General features: G+C 35.6%; 1 protein-coding gene across 3 annotated transcripts in view; it reads left to right on the top strand.

Moving 5' to 3' along the window:
• Nucleotides 1-12: 12 nt before the first annotated feature.
• Nucleotides 13-18699, top strand: part of CEPT1 (choline/ethanolamine phosphotransferase 1) — a 41569-nt gene continuing 22882 nt past the window's right edge. Inside the window, exons 1-4 of one of the 3 annotated variants that reach the window (XM_012751626.3) lie at nt 13-99; nt 6997-7406; nt 15645-15792; nt 17397-17538. In XM_012751626.3, the coding sequence (XP_012607080.1) occupies nt 7068-7406; nt 15645-15792; nt 17397-17538 (629 nt within the window). In that variant the 5' untranslated portion in view covers nt 13-99; nt 6997-7067. Of the gene's footprint in view, nt 135-6996; nt 7407-15644; nt 15793-17396; nt 17539-18699 lie in introns of all 3 variants that reach the window. The other 2 variants (XM_075999969.1, XM_012751625.3) reach the window with 2 other exon arrangements.

An 18699-nucleotide genomic window follows, 5' to 3' on the forward strand; every position in this document is an offset into this window, starting at 1 on the left:
CAGCCGCTCGTTCCGCTCCTGTCTCCCTTTACGGCAATCGCGGAAGTGTCGCGAAGGTGCTACTGTCGATCAGAGTCACCCAGTCTGCTGGAGGCGGAGGTGTTATTTCTAGGGGTGTGCTTGTAGGGGTCGGGGTAAGGCTGCGGGGCTCGGTTACGGGGTGTGCAGGATGTGGTGGGGGGCACTTCTGGGTGCTGTGGACCGGGCACCAGGCTCTGGCTGTGTGTGGACCCGCGCGAGGCGGACGCCGTCCTTCTTCCTGGCGCAGGGTGGCCTCGCGCGCGGGGTTGTGGGGAGGGCGCGGGGCGGCTGCCGGTCTGGCGTGGTGTGGAGGCGCGGGGTGACGGAGTGCGGGCGCGGGAGCCGGGGGACTGTCGTGTGGGAGCCGGGGTCGGGATGGGGAGCGTTGCTGCGGCTAGCGCTGGGCGGGCCGAGGGCGGGGGCGCTGCCAGCTCGGAACCGACCTTGCCTGTCAGGTCCACACCCTCCTGCCCGGATGCTGCTAAGTGCACACACCGTGTGGCATCCTGTGCCAGGTTTGCCTTCCCTGAGGAATGCAGGGCTGGTGTTTCGTGGCTGGGCCTTGCTTCTCGGTCAGCAACTTTTCTAGAAATTTCAGCTTATATTGACAAGCTCTGAGGTTGCCAGCTAGAGTTTTTTCCACAGTATTCTTGGAAGGAGAAGGGACAGTTGTGTTGCTATATAGTGTTTGCCGGTACTCCCAGGAACACTGGATGAATGGGATCTTTACATTTAGCCGTGTTTAACTTGTTTTCTCCAATTCAGTGCTTGGCATTTTGGTGTCGTTTTGTCATTTTGCGTCGTTGGCATTGAATATATAATTTTGTTTGAAATCTTTTAGTTCATCAGCGAGTCCATATTACAATTGTGTGCAAATTCTTAGTTGTCTTTCAACAAATATTAGTGTCTTATCTTGTACGTGGACAAAGAGTAAAGATTGAGTTCCTGCTGTAGCACCAGGAATGTGTTCAAATCGTGTGTATTGTACTGACTGACTTGCAACACAAGTTAGACTGTGATAAGGGCATTTAAAGCATTACTAATTTAGAACGATTGGCGTTCACATGAAATTTGAGATTGATGTGTTCAAAGAGCATTCTGCTGTATATTCTGTGCTGAGAAAAACTAGTTAAAGCTTCTTGTACAACTTGTCTTTACAACCCTTCTATTTAAGAAACAAATTAAGTAAATCTGCCTTTTACATTAAAGCCAATTACACTTTATTGCACAATCTCTTTGTATTTTAGGCTGCAGATTTGTTCTTTAAGTTGATGAAGGGTGCTGGTGGTGTTCTTTCTGAGGGTCGTGCTGTGCTATTTTTTTAAAGGGACTGGGAAAATCTATAAAATGCCAAGCCTTTTTTTTTTTTTTTTTAGGGGGCAGAAAGTTGTTTCCTTTTTTAAGGAATGCAAGATTTCACTTCAGCAAAACACTATACCTAAGTTGTATTAGACAGTACTGTTTTTGCTTCCAAATCTGCTGAAAGGGCTTTTGTTTTTGTAAACTTGCTGTATGTATTACTTGTTAAATAGTGTTGGACTTAATCCTGTGAGCCTATTAATTTTATTTTTCTCCTTTTTTCCTTTTTTTCTATTTTTCCTTATTCTGTATAATTTGCCCTGCCTCCGTAATAGTGTCAGCCATGACTATTTTCCTGTAATAGTGCCATAAAGGTGGGGAAGAGAATTCCCTGTGGTAGGACCATAAATGTACTGCTGGATCAGTGCAGGTCAAAACTTGGCACCCTTAGACATGGGGGGATGGATATTCTGGAATTTCACACAACAGGTCAGATATTGTGTAAGCTTACCTTATGCTCTGCTCAGCAGTTGGAGATTTTTTTTTTTTTCATATGATACTTGTCAGATGTTCCCCATGCTAAAGTCCACACAGGAATAAAGTAGGCAGTATGCCATTATCCTTAGCTGCCATAAGTACAGATGTTCTACATGATAGACTTTTTTTTTTTTTTTTTTGAGACAGAGTCTCACTCTGTTGCCCAGGTTAGAGTGAGTGCCATGGTGTCAGCTTAGCTCACAGCAACCTCAAACTCCTGGGCTCAAGTGATCCTCCTGCCTCAGCCTCCCGAGTAGCTGGGACTACAGGCATGCGCCACCATGCCCGGCTCATTTTTTCTATATATATTAGTTTGCCAATTAATTTTTTTCTATTTATAGTAGAGACGGGGTCTCACTCTTGCTCAGGCTAGTTTTGAACTCCTGACCTTGAGCAATCCGGCCGCCTCGGCCTCCCAGAGTGCTAGGATTACAGGCGTGAGCCACCACGCCCGGCTACATGATAGACTTTTTAAGACCTACAAATTGTGTATAATTTTAGTAAAAGTATTAAATATCCCTAATTATATTTTTGTGCCTTTATTGGGCTTTTCACATAAATATCCATGCCTGCACAGAGAAAATTCTGTCAGACCATATATGTTCTCATCCTTTGACTTACAAAACAGTTTGTTGACAGCATGTTATAACTTAGCTGTTTGCAAGACTCTCCCATTATTGAACTTCTTGGGGTATGGAATGGTATATTTCAATCCTTCTGTTTCCTCAATATCTACAACAAACTAAATAAATGTGTATTAAATACTAGATGAGTCATTTGTTCATTGTTCCATAACTACTGATTACCTACTTAGTATGATAGGAGATTGTGGGAAAAGAATGTTAGCAGGACTGGCATGGCCCCTACACTTCATGGAGCATACTGGCAGTGTGGGGGAAAGACAAAAAAAAGTCAAACAAAAAAGTTAAAAAATGTGATAAATGATATGAAAGGACAAGAACACAAGAGCCAGGTTATAACAGAGGAGGGGAATTTACTGATTACAAGTGGAAAGGTTACAATAGCTGTAGGACTGTGGTCAGTATTATCATAAACTGAATTACAGGTGTTGGGAATTTTATACAGTTTAAAATATTCACTTTTGGTGTTATGATTTATGAAAACACTTCAGTTAACATAATTTTGGCTGTGCTCCAACATTATAGGTTTCTTATAAGCGCCTTGGTTGCTTTTCATTACATCAGAATAAAATCTCAACTCTTGCTATGGTCTATAAACCTTTGCATTATCTGACTCTTCAAACTTCATTTTATCATTCTTTCCATCTGGTTTACTCCTGTGCATGCACAGGAATCTCTCAGGTACCCGAACAAGGTAAGTGAACTCTTTTCTACATTAGGGCCTGTTCTACTTTTTCTGGACTATTCTTCCTACTGCTCTTAAAATGTCTGGCTCCTCCTTTTCCTCTAAGTTTGGTGTAAAAACTACTTCTTCAGAGACTTGAACCACCCTCTTTAAAAGGCATTCCCCAAATATTTCTGGCTTAGAACTTTTTTTTTTCTTCTTAGTACTTATCACAATATGTAGGGCTATTTGCTTATTTATAAGTTTTCAGTTATTCACCCACAGGGCAGCGGGGACTTTTTCTCTCTTGTTCATTCACATATTGGAACTTGTAGTCTGTTTTCTCATAAAAAACTGTTATGAATGGCGTCTAGGTTTCTAGGCTAGCTAGCAATAATTTTATTTATTTAATTTTTTCTCTTTTTGTTCCCTGTACTATGGTAAGAGAAGGACATTTTCTGCTCACCCTTTTGAGCATAGACCTGACTCCATATAAAAATCTCAAATGGCTAAAATAACTTTTGTAATATTTGTACCTCCTTTCCTTATTTCCATCCTACATCTTTTTTTTTTCTTTTTCTCTATCTAGCCCTGATCTTCCTATTGTAACCACCTACCTTATCCTGCTCCCTTGAGATATGCTTGCTTTTCATTTGTTAAAATTCAGACACTCCTGTTTTTTCTGAAATGGTTTTAATGGCACTACCTCCAATCTCAGATATGATGGGTTAAAGGAAGAATGGAACCAGACCTGTAGCAGTGACATCAACCTCAGTGGCTGTTTGTATGTGTTGATAATAAAGTAGCCATCTGTATGTCAAGGGCTACATGTATCTGAATTTATATTTGCCATATTGTTGCTAATAGTTTTATAGAGACAGTGTTCCCAAACTGAAATGTTGGCAGTGTTGGCAAAGGAAACTCATTGCCTCTTTTCATGTATGATTATACAATGGCTACATCTAAAAAGGTTTGTCAAAATGTAGATTTTTCTAGAAGAGAAATAGAAGGTTTAAAGTAAATCTAGGTCACAAGGGAAAAAAACTCAGAAGGAAAGTATCAGTTTATCAAGTAGTCCTGCCAAATGTTCAAACTTAAAACCATTAGGATCAGTTGCCTATAGCTGTCTAGTGCCAAAAGCAGGCTAGCATCTTCAATATATTGTTGGAATTTTTTATTATAGTGAGAAGTGGAACACTGTAATAATAAAATACAAATGGAGTTGACTAAACTTTTAATTCTTATTTCGAGTGGAATTCCATTAGAGTTGATTATAGCTTACCAAATATAAAAATGCATCATGCAGTTTGATTATAGAAAATTTGGCTGCTCTAACACTAAGTGTTTTGGTGGTTATTGGTCTGTCATTTGATCTCAGGTGATCTTGTCACCAGTTATTTAACGTTATATAAGCATTGCTTAAAAACAGTTTTAATAAATAGCTTTGTGATACAGTAGTGTGGAAAAATTCTTAGAAATAGGAAAAAATTAGCTTTGATTTGCCTTCTTGGTTTGAAATATTGAATATTTTTATTTCAGGGCACCTTAGTTAAATTGTGACACTGATGATTCTTTGAGATTTTTGAAAATTTATTTAAGGACATTAACTTGATTATTATGACTATTTTCTGAACCAAATATTGAGATACATAATTGACAGAGGCTTTGCAGGCCACCTTAGGTCATTAGTGACATTCAAATTTTAGAATTTGATATTTATGGGGGATATAGGGAAGAAGTCCTGGGTCTGTATGTGACACCAACATTGTGTTTACACTCCTAGCCTGGCATTGGCTGGGTGTCCCTTTAGCCTGTGTCTCCTTGTCTGTGTACTTACTCATGAGCCATATACTTATATTTTATGTTCCATGTGATAAGACCCTGTGCTCTGCTTCCCGGAGTGCCCATGTGGTCTGGGCTGAGAGCCCTGTAGCCAATCTGATTCTTTCTACCCTGGGCAACAGTGGCACCCTCCCTGGGCCTATCACAGCTGTGTCCAGGCTTTGGTCTGGCTTCACTGCGTTCCAGGGGCTACATGCTACCCTGCTCCTCCCACCACTGGCCCTCAAGCCCTCTCTGTAACTGGGACAGGGTAGAACCTTCCACTCTCAGGACCACCTTGCCAAGGCAGAATAAACTGACCCTGTCACAGCAAAAATTTTAAAAAGTACAACTGGAAATATTCTGTTTTACTAGGTCATTGTTGAGATGTCTGAGACCCTGTATCACATTCTGTATTTCCAAAAATGCACCATTTCTGGAAATTTCATCTTGTTTTCTGGATAGTTTTCAACCAGAAGATCAAAACATATCTATACCACTGCCCTTTTATATTAATAAAATAGTTCTTTTAAGACCCTTCTTTCCTCCCTCCCTCCCTCTCTTTCTCTTCCTGCTCACTAAATATGGGTTTCTCACAAGGTTCTTTATTCTTTTCCTTTTTGCTCCATACTTAATTCCTTTGATAACTTTTCTACTTTCTAGTTTTTAACTAGACTTTAGCTTTTAAGTGGATGACTTGGAGTTTTCATCTCTTACCCAAACTCGAGTCCTTTGATTTTTGTCTAAAACATCTCTACTTAAAAGTTGCATATATATCTCTCTTCCTACCTCATCCCCAGTTCCCTTCTCACTTCCCAACTCAAAAGCCAAAACATAACAAACTGATTTTCTTCCCATCTTGCCCCTTTGACAGTAGTACCACTAGTCTCTAGCTGTTGACTCCTTTTTTCTTCTGCCTTTTCACCTTTCATCTCTAATCCCTAAGTACTATCTGCTGATTCTGCCTTCTAAATAAAAATTACTTATAAAAAGAAATTGTTGTCTTTCATCCTTCCATTTTTACTACTCTACTTTAGGCCTTCACCACTTCCAACCATGGAGATCACCATACTCATTTTTAATTGTTCTCATTACTTTCTCCATTCTGATAAATGTATATAGCTACCCTATTGATCTCGAAAATACTTTTGTAATTATTTTCTTATGCTGCTTAATTGTTTATTATGTTATCACTAATCTTTTCTAAATCAAGTACAAACACTTCATGAATTAAACTCAAAGTCCTTTATCAACAGTCATTACTTAAGCCATTTATACTTTTTTTCATTACTGCTTCCTCAGTTCAGCAGATCATTTTGCTAATACATATACGCTGTCTTCTTAAAGTTATTTTTTTCCATTGCTATTTATCCCCACCTGGAATACCATCTATATACCTTTCCACCAATAAGAAGTTTTATCTTTTGATTTAATACAAATGAAACCCCTGTGTTGTTTGAATACCACTTAGTATTCAAACTGTGTAGATTTGTGATTTGGAGAAGTTAATTAGCCTCACTCTGCTTTAGTTTCTTTTTTCTGTTAAAAAAAAATGGGGATACTTAATAGTCCCTACTTTCTAGGGTTATTATGAGGATTAAATAAGTTAACATGTAAAAAGTGCTTTAAGTTTTTGATATAAAATATAAAAAGTGCTCAATAAATATTATCATCATTAAATAAAAATCTAGTTTAAGATTCATTTTATTCAGGTCATTCTTTTGATATTAATACTAATTTGCCAGCCTTAGGACCTCAATTTCCACCTATGTGAAATGATTGTGAGCTTCAAAGTCATACAGACAGGAAGCATATTTCTCTTAAAGTCCCTTAATAGTTCTCATTTAAAGGTGAGGTTATATAGCTTGAATAAGAACTAGAACCAAAATCTGGTTCCTGGTTATGATCTTATTTGCTATTTATTATTTTATTAGCAGTTTAATTTTTTTATTTGCTTACTGATACTTGTATAAGATATAAGTAGTGGCTGACATATGTATCTTTTTTTTTCAGGTAAGCACCAACCACAGAAAGCTACAAAACAAGGTAAATTACTGTCTCCAAATAGAAGAAAACTAAGATCCATGAGTGGGCATCGGTCAACAAGGAAACGATGTGGAGATTCTCACCTGGAGTCCCCTGTGGGCTTCGGGCATATGAGTACTACAGGGTGTGTATTAAATAAATTGTTTCAATTACCCACACCACCATTGTCAAGACACCAACTAAAGCGATTAGAAGAACACAGATACCAGAGTGCTGGACGGTCCCTACTTGAGCCCTTAATGCAAGGATACTGGGAATGGCTAGTTGGAAGAGTTCCCTCCTGGATTGCCCCAAATCTCATCACCATCATTGGACTGTCAATAAACATCTGTACAACTATTTTATTAGTCTTCTACTGCCCTACAGCTACAGAGCAGGTAAGAGGAATTCCTTAACAAATCTCAATGTTTGTTATATACCAGAAACACTGTAATTTTGGTGGTCATTTTAACTAAAGATAAAACAGTCTGACAGCTATCAACTATTTTAAAATATCCTATCACACACAGTGTGATAAAGCTCATAAGTACAACCTACTTTATACACTGTTGCTTATTAGAAACCAGAAGCAAGGGTAGATTCTGATCCTAGTAGGTAATTAATGCTAGCAGGGATTAACATGTAAAATGTTTCTTTTAAAGTCACTGAATCTCAATTCTTTACACAAGAGTTTTATCCAATTTATTAAAATGGCTGAATAAAGTCTAAGAAAAATTTAAAATGATCAGAGAGAAAAGTCTGGTATTTAGGATGACATGACTTGTAAACCAGTTTTATCAAAAGTGTTTTCCTTTTTATTCCAGTGTGAATTGTTAAATTTCCCTTTTGTCTTTCTGTAAACATGTGTGGCTGATAGACTTCAGGTATGTTGTTATAATTCTAACAGCTGTGGCAAAGGAAGTATAAGAAAAAGTCGATATAATGTATTTCCTGTTCCATACCCTACTCTGGCTGTCGTTAAGAAAGGAAGCATGGTATTGCGTATACAGCCTCTCCCCCCAGGCCTTCTCAGATCCAGTCCTCTCTTCTGCTGTTATCCTCAATTACCATCTGTACCCGTTACTTGAAATCATAACTAGAACTCTTCATCACACTGGGTAAATTGATGTTTATTTCTTTTGTTTTAAAATTTCCTTATCAAAATTGAAGTAAGGTAGTTAGGCAGATGAAAGAGAATCAGAAACCTTTATTCTGCCTGGATTATTCAGACTCATCAGTCTGAGGTAACCCAAGAAGATAGAAGGTGATCCTCAACTAAAGATGTCAAAATGACTCTGAACTATATGAAATCATAATGGCCACAATCCTTACCTTGATTGAAGCTTGAAATAATAAATATATTTTTTTAGAAAGTAGCCTTTTCGAGTGATTTGTCCTTTGAGATAAAATTACCACCACCCAATTCGTTATTCCTTTCTGTTTTCATCAATTCATTTGTTTCCATATGTATTTCTTAAAGTGAATAGCTGTTGAGGGTCACAGTTACCCATAAACATGTGATTCCTTTTACAGGTGCTCATTTTCCTCCACCCTTGAATACCTTTAATTTTTCTTAGTGTATGAATACAGTTCATACAGATTTTATAGATGCATTTCTGGTTTTTCCTTATTTTAACTATCTTGCTGTATCTCAATCAGGATACTTAAAAAACAAAATCCAGTATGATTGTTTAAATATGTCTTGGGATCCTTTATGACATATCTGTTGAGCTGTTTCACATGGGGCTTACTTGACAACTGCTATTTCCAGAGGAGTTCGGTCCAGATAGCATATATCCTTAGGGATATAATAGAACAACAAGGAGGTGGCTTGATTCCAGTAGAAGAAGTACAGTAGTCCTAAGCTAGTTCTGGGATAGGGATGAGGGAGTGAGAGCAGATTCAAAGGTAGCTCAGCCACTAATAGTCATTTATTGAATGCCTCAGTATACCAGGTGCCAAGTTCCCCTAAAATACTTTTCCTTGGCCTCTGTTCTTAAGTGATTTGGAATTACTAGAGTAACCCTAGAATTAGTTAAACCTTTGGAGAGACTTCTAGAATGGGAACTACTCTAATCACAGGGAACTTTTCAGAATTGCTGCTGGGAAGAATCAAGGTGGAATATGAGCTGCTGCTCATATTTGTTGCTTTTTAAGGGAAGGTAGTGTTCTACAAAGGATACACCTGAAAGCATTTATAGCTGCATGGTAGAAATCCTTGTTAGGCCCAGATCAGGATGTATTAAAATAGGTCATGGCTGTCTTCCATGATAGGCTTTTATCTCTGTGATCTTCAGTAACATATGTAAATTCATTAAGTCACACTTTATCTTTTTAAATCTTATTTTGTGGTATAATGGGGATTAAGTAAGATCACGCATTCAGGGAGCCTAACATGTAATGCTCAAAATGGTAGCTGGTTATTGTTTCATTGGTCAAAAAGATTAAGTATATAACCTATTCTTTCTCACAACCCATCTCCCATTCCTGATAGCCTCTAATAATACATAATACATGAAGTCACAAATTTATCTAAGTTCTTATTGAATTTCTTACATTTTTTTTTGTGTCAGCATTTTAGAGTCAAAGAGTTCCATAAATTTTTCACCCAGGGAAATTCTCATTCATTATATCACTATTTCTTTTGGGCCTTATACCAGTGGGTGATTACTAAGTTGCGTGTCTCTATGTACAGTATTATGAACTTTTCATATATTTTTTACGTTACAATTTTTTTTGAATGGATCAGAGTTTCAGATATCAGTCTTTCTGGTAGAAAAGAAGGTCATTATTATAATAGTTTCAGCTGAGTTTGTTTCTTAGTAGATAAAAAAGGAAAATTCTTATTTTTCAAATTCTCAAGGTAGAAATGTAGACTTCTTTTTATATGCAGTACCAAAATTTCCCCTTACTAAATGCTGAGTAACAAACAGGCTCATTACTCCATTAACTAGTAGCTTTGGTTTTAGTATTGTAAGTTAATTTGAAATTTGTCTTGCAGCTTCATATATGTTAATATGCTTGAGTTACCCTTGCCAGAGTTCTATCAAATTTAAATGTCTTTTTGAAATATGATCATACGAGTTTTTGTTTAAATCATTATTTGTTTTTGTTTTTATATTGCTTGGTTTAATGCTTTTTATTTAACTTACTAAAAAATAACTTTTTAGATATTGTTAGCATAGAAAAATGGAAAGAAAATTAAAATGCACCTTACCTAATCTCACTGCCTAATTAACTCCTATTGACATTTAAAAAGGAAGGGGAAAAATTACCTAGAAAAATTCAAACGAAGAAAGGTATGAAACAAAAAGTATTTATTGTTTCTTTTTTACCTGCCTTCCCTTTCCCAATCCATTACCCCATTCCCTTTCCTCAGATGTAATAATGTTTAACAGGTTTTGTGAGTTTTTTTGACAAATCACACCCTTAATTTTATTGAATGGAAAAGCAACTTGCAGAAGAATGTACATAGTCCACCATTTATAAATTGTTCAAAATAGAAGGCATACGTAAAAAATAGAATGTTTGGTCAAGGCAAACAGAAATAATTAAGACAAAATTCAGGGTAGTGAGTACCTTTAGGGGAATAGTACATGGCAGGTTGGAAAGGGTTATTCATGGGGCTTCAATCATTTTTTAAGCTAGGAGGTTTGTTTAGGTACTCATTATTTTTTAAAAGCTTTTTGTATGTTTGAAATACTCAATAATAAAACTCATGTATATCTGCCTATACATATGTATATGAAGAAACGCCAATTTTTTTTTTTTTTGAGACAGAGTCTCGCTTTCTTGCCTAGGCTAGAATGAGTGCCATGGTGTCAGCCTAGCTCACAGCAACCTCAAACTCCTGGGCTCAAGCGATCCTCCTGCCTCAGCCTCCTGAGTAGCTGGGACTACAGGCACGAGCCACATGCCCGGCTGATTTTTATATTATATATATTAGTTGGCCAATTAATTTCTTTCTATTTTTTATGGTAGAGACGGGGTCTCACTCAGGCTGGTTTTGAACTCCTGACCTTGAGCAATCCGCCTGCCTCGGCCTCCCAGAGTGCTAGGATTACAGGCGTGAGCCACCGCGCCCGGCCTAGAAACGCCAAGGAGTGTTTCTTTTTGCCTTTTATTTTTACTTGACACATAATATTAATAATTGCACATATTTTTGGCATGTGGAGTGATAATTCAGTACATGTGTACAATGTATAATGATCAAATAAGGATAATTGGCATATGTATCATCTCAAACATTTATCATTTCTTTGTATTGTCATTTCTGTGAACACACAGAAATCTTCCTAGTTCTTGTTCTTAGAAGAAAAGTTTTTGGCTTTTCTCCATTCAGTATGATGTTAGATGTGGTATACCATATATGGCACTTATTGTATTAGGATATGTTTCTGCTATACCTAGTTTGTCAAGAGTTTTTATCAGGACAGTATATTGAATTTTATCAAGTGCTTTTTCTGAGTCTATTGAGGTTATCATGGTGTCTTTCTCTTTCATTCTGTTGATGTGATTTATTGATTTGCATATGTTGAACCATCTTTGTGTCTCTGGGATAACTCATTTTATCACGGTGAGTGGTCTTTTTAATGTATTATTGGATTTGGTTTGCTAGGATTTTTGCATCTATTAACATGTTCATCAGTGATATTGGCCTACAGTTTTCTTTTTTTTATTATGTCCTTGTCTGGTTTTGATATTGGGGTAATGCTGGCCTCTTTGAATGAATTGGGAAGAATTCCCTCCTCTTCACTATTTTGGAATAGTTTGAGAAGAATTAGTGCTAGCTCTTCTTTAGACATTTGGTAGAATATCTCAGTAAAACCATCTGGTCTTGGGATTTTCTTTAATAGGAGACTTTTTATTACTGAATCAGTCTTGTTACTCATTGTTGGTCTGTTCAGGTTTTCTATTTCTTCCTAGTTCATCTTGGTAGGATATGTGTGTCCAGGAATTTATCCATTTTCTCTAGGTTTTCCAATTTGTTGGTATATGGTTACATTAGTCTCTAATGACCCTTTGTATTTCTATAGTAACAGTTGCAATGTCTCCGCTTTTGTTTCTGATTTTGAGTCTTCTCTCTTTTTTTTCAGTCTAGCTAATGGTTTGTTGAATTCGTTTATCTTTTTTAAAAACCAACTTTTTGTTTTGTTGATCTTTTGCATTTTTTTGTGGTCTCCATTTTGTTTAATTCTGATCTTAGTTATTTCTTTTCTTCTAATTTTAGATTTGGTTTGCTCTTCTATAGTTCTTTGTGAAGTGCATTGTTAGGTTGTTTATTTGAAATCTTCCTACTTTTTTGATGTAGACATTTATTGCTATAAACCAGCAGCCCCCAACCTTTTTGTCACCAAGGGCCAGTTACATGGAAGACAATTTTTCTCCAGACCAAGGAGACTGGGTAAAGGGGACTGGTTTCAGGATGATTCAAGCACATTACATTTATTATGCAGTCAAACCTCTCTGCTAATGATAATTTGTATTTGCAGCCACAACCCAGCACTAGCATCACCACCTCAGCTCCACCTCCGATGATCAGGCATTAGATTCTCATAAGGAACACGCAACCTAGATCCCTTGCATGTGCAGTTTACACTAAGGTTCGAGTTCTTGTGAAAATCTGATGCCGCCACTTATCTGACAGGTGGCGGAGCTTATGTGGCTGTAAATACAGATGAAGTTTTGCCACTGCTCACCTCCTGCTGTACTGCCTGATTCCTAGCAGCCAGGGACTGGTACTGGTGCGGCCTGGGGGTTGGGTACCGCAGCTATAACCACTCTCTTAGAACTGCTTTTGCTATAACCCATAGGTTTTGATATATTGTGTTTCTGTATTCCTTTGTTTCAAGAAATTTTTTCATTTCCTTCTTAATTTCTTCCTAGATCCATTTGTTGTTCAGGAACATATTGTTTAATTTCCATGTATTTGTACAGTTTGCAAAATTTCTGTTGTTATTAATTTCTGGTTTAATCCATTGTGGTCTGAAAAGATACTTGATATGATTTCAGTTTTAAAAAATTTGTTGAGACTTGTTTTGAGACCTAACTATGGTCTATCCTGGGGAATGTTTCATGTGCTGATTATAAGGGTGTGTATTCTATAATTGTTGGATGAAATGTTCTGCAAATGTCTGTTAGGTCCTTTTGTTCTATAGTACAGTTTTAAGTCCAATGACTCTTTGTTGATTTTCTGTCAAGATGATCTGACCAATGCTGAAAATGAAGTAACATTTAACAATTATTTGATATATCCTCCCAGAAAAGAAAATTGCCCCACTTTTTATATATATATACATACACACACACACACACACACACACACATATATTTGTATATATGTAAATTCTTCAGTTCTGTTTCAAAACTTCAGTAAAACCATGTTTCTTCCAATTTTTCACCTCAGTTGACTCACATAAGTACATCTCTGCAATGTTTTACAAGTTGGTTAATTGCCAGATTGTGGTAAGATTATTTGCTTATGCCAGTGTTTTCCTGCCCATCTATCAGAATGTGTAAAGATTTTCTGACTGATACATGAGTTCCTTCACTAATTCAGTGTCTCTCCTAGGCTCTTATCCCAGCTGAGACCATACATACTTCTTCTTGAATTAGAAGGCTTTCTTGTTAAAATACCTCTGAAAGTTATGAAACAGTGGGAATAAGGGAAAAGTAGATAAATATTAGTTTAGTGTTCTGCAGTTTCACAGGAAGAAAGGAAAATCCAAAGCAAGAAAACTTTACTATCTTTTTTATGTATGTAATTATTATTTTGCTGTTTTCTAATATTGTGTGTATACTAATAGTTAAAGTTGTCTCTGTTTCAGAGTAATACTTTGCCTTGTTAAAATCCTAAGTTTAGACCCTGAGAAGTCCCTAGGCTTCTAGTCTCCTATTAGCAGAGCTATCCAGTAGAACTTTCTGTGTTAATGGAAGTGTTCTGGATCTTTGTAATCCAACATAATAGATCCAGTCACATGTAGCTATTGAGCATTTGAAATGTCCCTAGGGTAATTGAGGGAGTGAATTTTTAATTTTGTTTAATTTTAATTAATTTAAAACAATCACACATGACTAATGGCTACTATACAGGATAGCATAGTTCTAGAGCATTATTGAATTCCTTTAAGAGCAAGAAGCAGTAGACCCAAAGTTCAAAAGAAAGTGTTCTTAGTTATACAGGATTAATTACTCCCTTCATTGTGCTTACATGTAAAGCGTTGTTACATAACCACCGTTATTGCTTTCAGGGTTTGTAACTGGCTTATTGGGCGCTATGTACTACAATGCTATTAATAACCTCAGTGACCAAAAATATGGAGCTCCAGGAAAAAAAATTTTTTAAGAGACAGAGTCTCACTCTGTCACCCAAGCTGGAGTGTAGTGACATGATCATAGCTTATTGCAGCCTTAAACTCCTGGGTCAAGCAATCCTCCCACCTCAGCCTGCCAAGTAGCTGGGACTACAGGCATGTGCCACCACACCTGACTAATTTTTTTTTTTTTTTAGTTTAGTTTTTTAAGAGATAAGGTCTCCCTATATTGCTCAGACTGGTCTTGGACTCCTGGCCTCAAGCAATCCTCCTGCCTCAGCCTCCCAAGTAGTTGTAATTATAGATATGATGAGCTACCACACCTGACCCAAGAAAGTCTTTAAAAGAAGATCCTTGCCTTTTAATAACTGAGTGCTAAATAGACCTCTATAAGAGAGAAACCCCTTTGCAGTACAGAATATACTGAATATTATTTGTAGCTCTGTTTAATACAGTGTAACTTGATAACTAGTATCTGAGAAAATACCTTGTAATTATAAAAACTTTTTCATGTCCTGACATGGAAAAATAATGAAAAGTGATATAAAACACTCTTCTCCATTCTTAAGTATAACCCAAATAGAAGCTCCCCTTTTCTAATATATGATATTTAGATTCAATACCAGTGATTCTATTTCTGTCTGGGAAAAGAGAAACTATTCTTGAAAATGTGACTAAATATTTGAAAAATATTGTTCTGAGCACTGTGTGTACTAGATCATCTCCTAGTTTTGTCCTATGTACCATTTAAAAGGTGTGTTTCAAAATAAGTTACATACTCAAATAAATTTGGAAAATAGCAGCATATTATGTCTCCCTCTTGATTATTCACAGTGTGTGTTAGCAATATTAAGGGCTGAGAAGAAGTCTGGCAGTAGAGAAATCGTTTGGTGTTTAACCTAATATTTCCTACATTAGGTTAGCATGGGATTTTTCTTTTCATGTAATACCTGTAAACATCTTGAAAGACACCATTTGGGAAAAACTATACTAGATCATTCATTGATCGACTCAGAATCTGAATGTTGGGAAGAAATCTCATAGAAGATACCTAGCCAAGTCTCATGGGATTTCTGTAATATTACACTAAGTACTTGCCTAGCATCTGCTGGAGACCTTTAAAAGCAAGGAATTTAATTCTCTTACGATCCTAATTGTTTCAATTAGTTCTTCATTATATAGCACTCGGATCTTCTCTTTCATAACTTCTAACCAGCAGTACTTCTTTAGAGAATGAAGGTAAAGTATCTTCAGGTAAAAATATATTAACCAAACATGGTAACTAATATATCTAAATACCCTTGCCTTTCTTTTATTTCACAGGCACCTCTGTGGGCATATATTGCTTGTGCATGTGGCCTTTTCATTTACCAGTCTTTGGATGCTATAGATGGGAAACAGGCAAGAAGAACCAATAGTAGTTCTCCTTTGGGAGAACTTTTTGATCATGGTTGTGATTCACTGTCAACAGGTATTGTTGATTTTTAAATGTTGATGATTATTAACAGTGATAAAAGCAATGTGATAAGCAATGTTAGAGTAAAATAAGAAGTTTGTTTAGTTATCAGAATAAGTGATTTTGTATTAAATTTTATTTTTCAAAGGCTGTGAATCTGGTTGATATTTATTGTTATTGACAATATTGGGAAATTTAGAAATTAAGTTAATTTCTACTTGTTATTTCTAACCCTAAATATTGTTTTGGCATCTTTTATTTTTAAAATGTTAGGACATAATTGTCATTATCAAAAGTCTTATAAACTGTGAGTGAGAGTATAATAGTAAGAGATTAGTTAGGTAATTCATGGTCTTTATATTTAAATGAATGTTATGTGGACATTTAAAATTATGTTATGGATTTAGATTATAACTCTGGTAATGGGCTCAAATAAAAAGACTAGGACAAATGAACTATTGTTATTAATATTTTATATCGAAAATTTGCTAAGAGTAGATTTTAGGCACTCTTACCACAAGGGAAACAAAGGTTGCTATGCAAGATGATGTATAGGTTAATTTGCTTAACTGTAGTAATCATTTCACTATATATATATATATATATATATATGCCTATCAAAGCAGCATATTATATACCTTATATGCAATTTGTAAAAAAAAGACTAGAAAAAGATACATTAAAATGCTAGCAATAGTTGGGTTACTATAGTTAGGTTATAGGTGATATGTCCTTATTTGCACTATTTCGCATATTTTTAAAATAATGTTTTCGTATGTTTTTGGAGAGGAAAAAGGTTTAGAAACTAAATGACAGTTTCTAAATAGTCTTCCTGACAGGAATTTCCTTCCCTTATTTAGTTGTTTTCTTGCCATTTTACATGACATTTAAAATATTAAAAGACATTTAAAATAATAGGCATACAGATTGTTAAGCATACACAGATTTGCAGATGTAGGTTCATATCAAAATCATTCCTTCAATGTGTCCTAAAAGCAGCTTACTTAGAAGAAGAGGAGCAACTAAGCTCTTAACAACTTTTAAGTGTCAAGTCAAGAAAAACTCAAAACTTCCATTGAAATAAAAGGTAGTTTAGTATCTTGAAATGCTAGTTTAACCGGATAACTGCTATATGATAGGTATCCTATTTATTATTTTAATTGGCAGTCATTATTGCATTATAGGAATTTTTTTCTATATGTCACCCATAGTGATCTCTGCTAAGTAAGAAAAGACAGTTATAAATCTGAAACAAGTAGGTCCCTTTGTGGATATAATAGGCCCGTTGTTCTTCTTTCTTTTTGTCTCTGTGCCTTGTAACTTTTTACTGCTCATTAGTACCACTGTCACTAAGGAGAATACTCCAAAATATGCTACAGTATTTTAGTTGCTTTCAAGAACTTTGGTTCCACTAGATGGTTTAATGAATAAAGAGATTGAAATTATGGGGTAAAAGATAATGTAAAAGATTATATCATACTTTACTCTTATCATAGATAATTGAAAGTAGATTGTGCATTTACAGCTTACCTTATTTTTGTCTCATCTAAAGTCATTTCCAGCCCAGTTAATGTTTGTTATTCCATTGTTCACTTTCCATTGTGATCTTTCTTCTGCAGTTTTTGTGGTTCTTGGAACTTGTATTGCAGTGCAACTGGGGACAAATCCTGACTGGATGTTTTTTTGTTGTTTTGCTGGGACATTCATGTTCTATTGTGCACATTGGCAAACATATGTTTCTGGAACATTGCGATTTGGAATGTAAGTAACACTTAATGGTGATTTTCTTTTCTCTTTCAAATATGGAGAATGTTGCTTATAGGTATTTGCATATTAAGAATTTATTAAATCACTAAATTAGTTTAATAAATGAAAGAAAGTCTAAAGCTTCATCATTGTAACTATTTTCTAATAGTCTCTGTCATACATCCCTCTATCATACTTGTTTAAAGGAAATATCACAACTTCCCAACCAGTATTTTTAAAGCAATATGAAAAGTAGTAGCCCCTCCTCACTTACCTACATTTGTCTTTCTCACAAACAAATTTACTTTTTTTCCCTACTATTATTTACTTAAATTCCATGTTTTATTTCTATATATAAAAATGCATTTTCAGGAAAAATAAGATAGTTTCTTATAGCAAAGAACAGCTATTATCTCTAAATATCATGGCTTAATTAGGTTTTATTCTTTAAACATTGTTTTATCTATGAATCTGTACAAATCTAAGTTCTTGATAATTCAGTTGACATAAGCACACCATATAGACTATTACTGCCAACAGAATGTATGAGAATTTAAAAATGAAATACAAACTTCTTTCAAACCTCAAAATGAATAGTTCCTACCTGGTGATCAGTACTTTTCCATAAATATTAATGAGTAAACCAGTCTTGGAACAAGGTAAAGGGTGGCATTCACCAGCTGATATTTAAGTATCACAGATCCCGTTTACACCACCTGAATTATTCTTTCTTTTTTCATGGTGTCAAATTCAAAGAGAAAAAACTTGATAAAGACTGTATACTTAATGAAGTGTCAAAAGAAAAATTTCTGGCAAATGACAGGAGATTATCTCAGCGTAGTGTCTAAGATAAATTGTTAGTAGATTTTTTTTTTTTTTTTTAAGTTTTAAATCCCTGGTAAACTTAGTCTTCTAGGCAGTGAAAAAGCCAAAATATGTAGAAATTCAGCTGGTCACTATAAGTTCAGTTCAGATGATTTTTGCTAACTTTATCTAAATAGAATTTAAGACGTTATTATGGCAATAACTGAATAATTGCCAATACTTTGGATAGTAACTATTTAAAAGAGTTTAGAGAATATTTTTAAGGCCCATCTTAAGGTATTATCTTTATTATTAGACATAGTAGCAGACATGAATGTTCATGTGAAAACTGTATGCCTGTGTATTTGTCAG

This window comes from Microcebus murinus, chromosome 2 (genome assembly GCF_040939455.1).
Source record: "Microcebus murinus isolate Inina chromosome 2, M.murinus_Inina_mat1.0, whole genome shotgun sequence".
In the NCBI taxonomy this organism is placed as follows: domain Eukaryota; kingdom Metazoa; phylum Chordata; class Mammalia; order Primates; family Cheirogaleidae; genus Microcebus; species Microcebus murinus.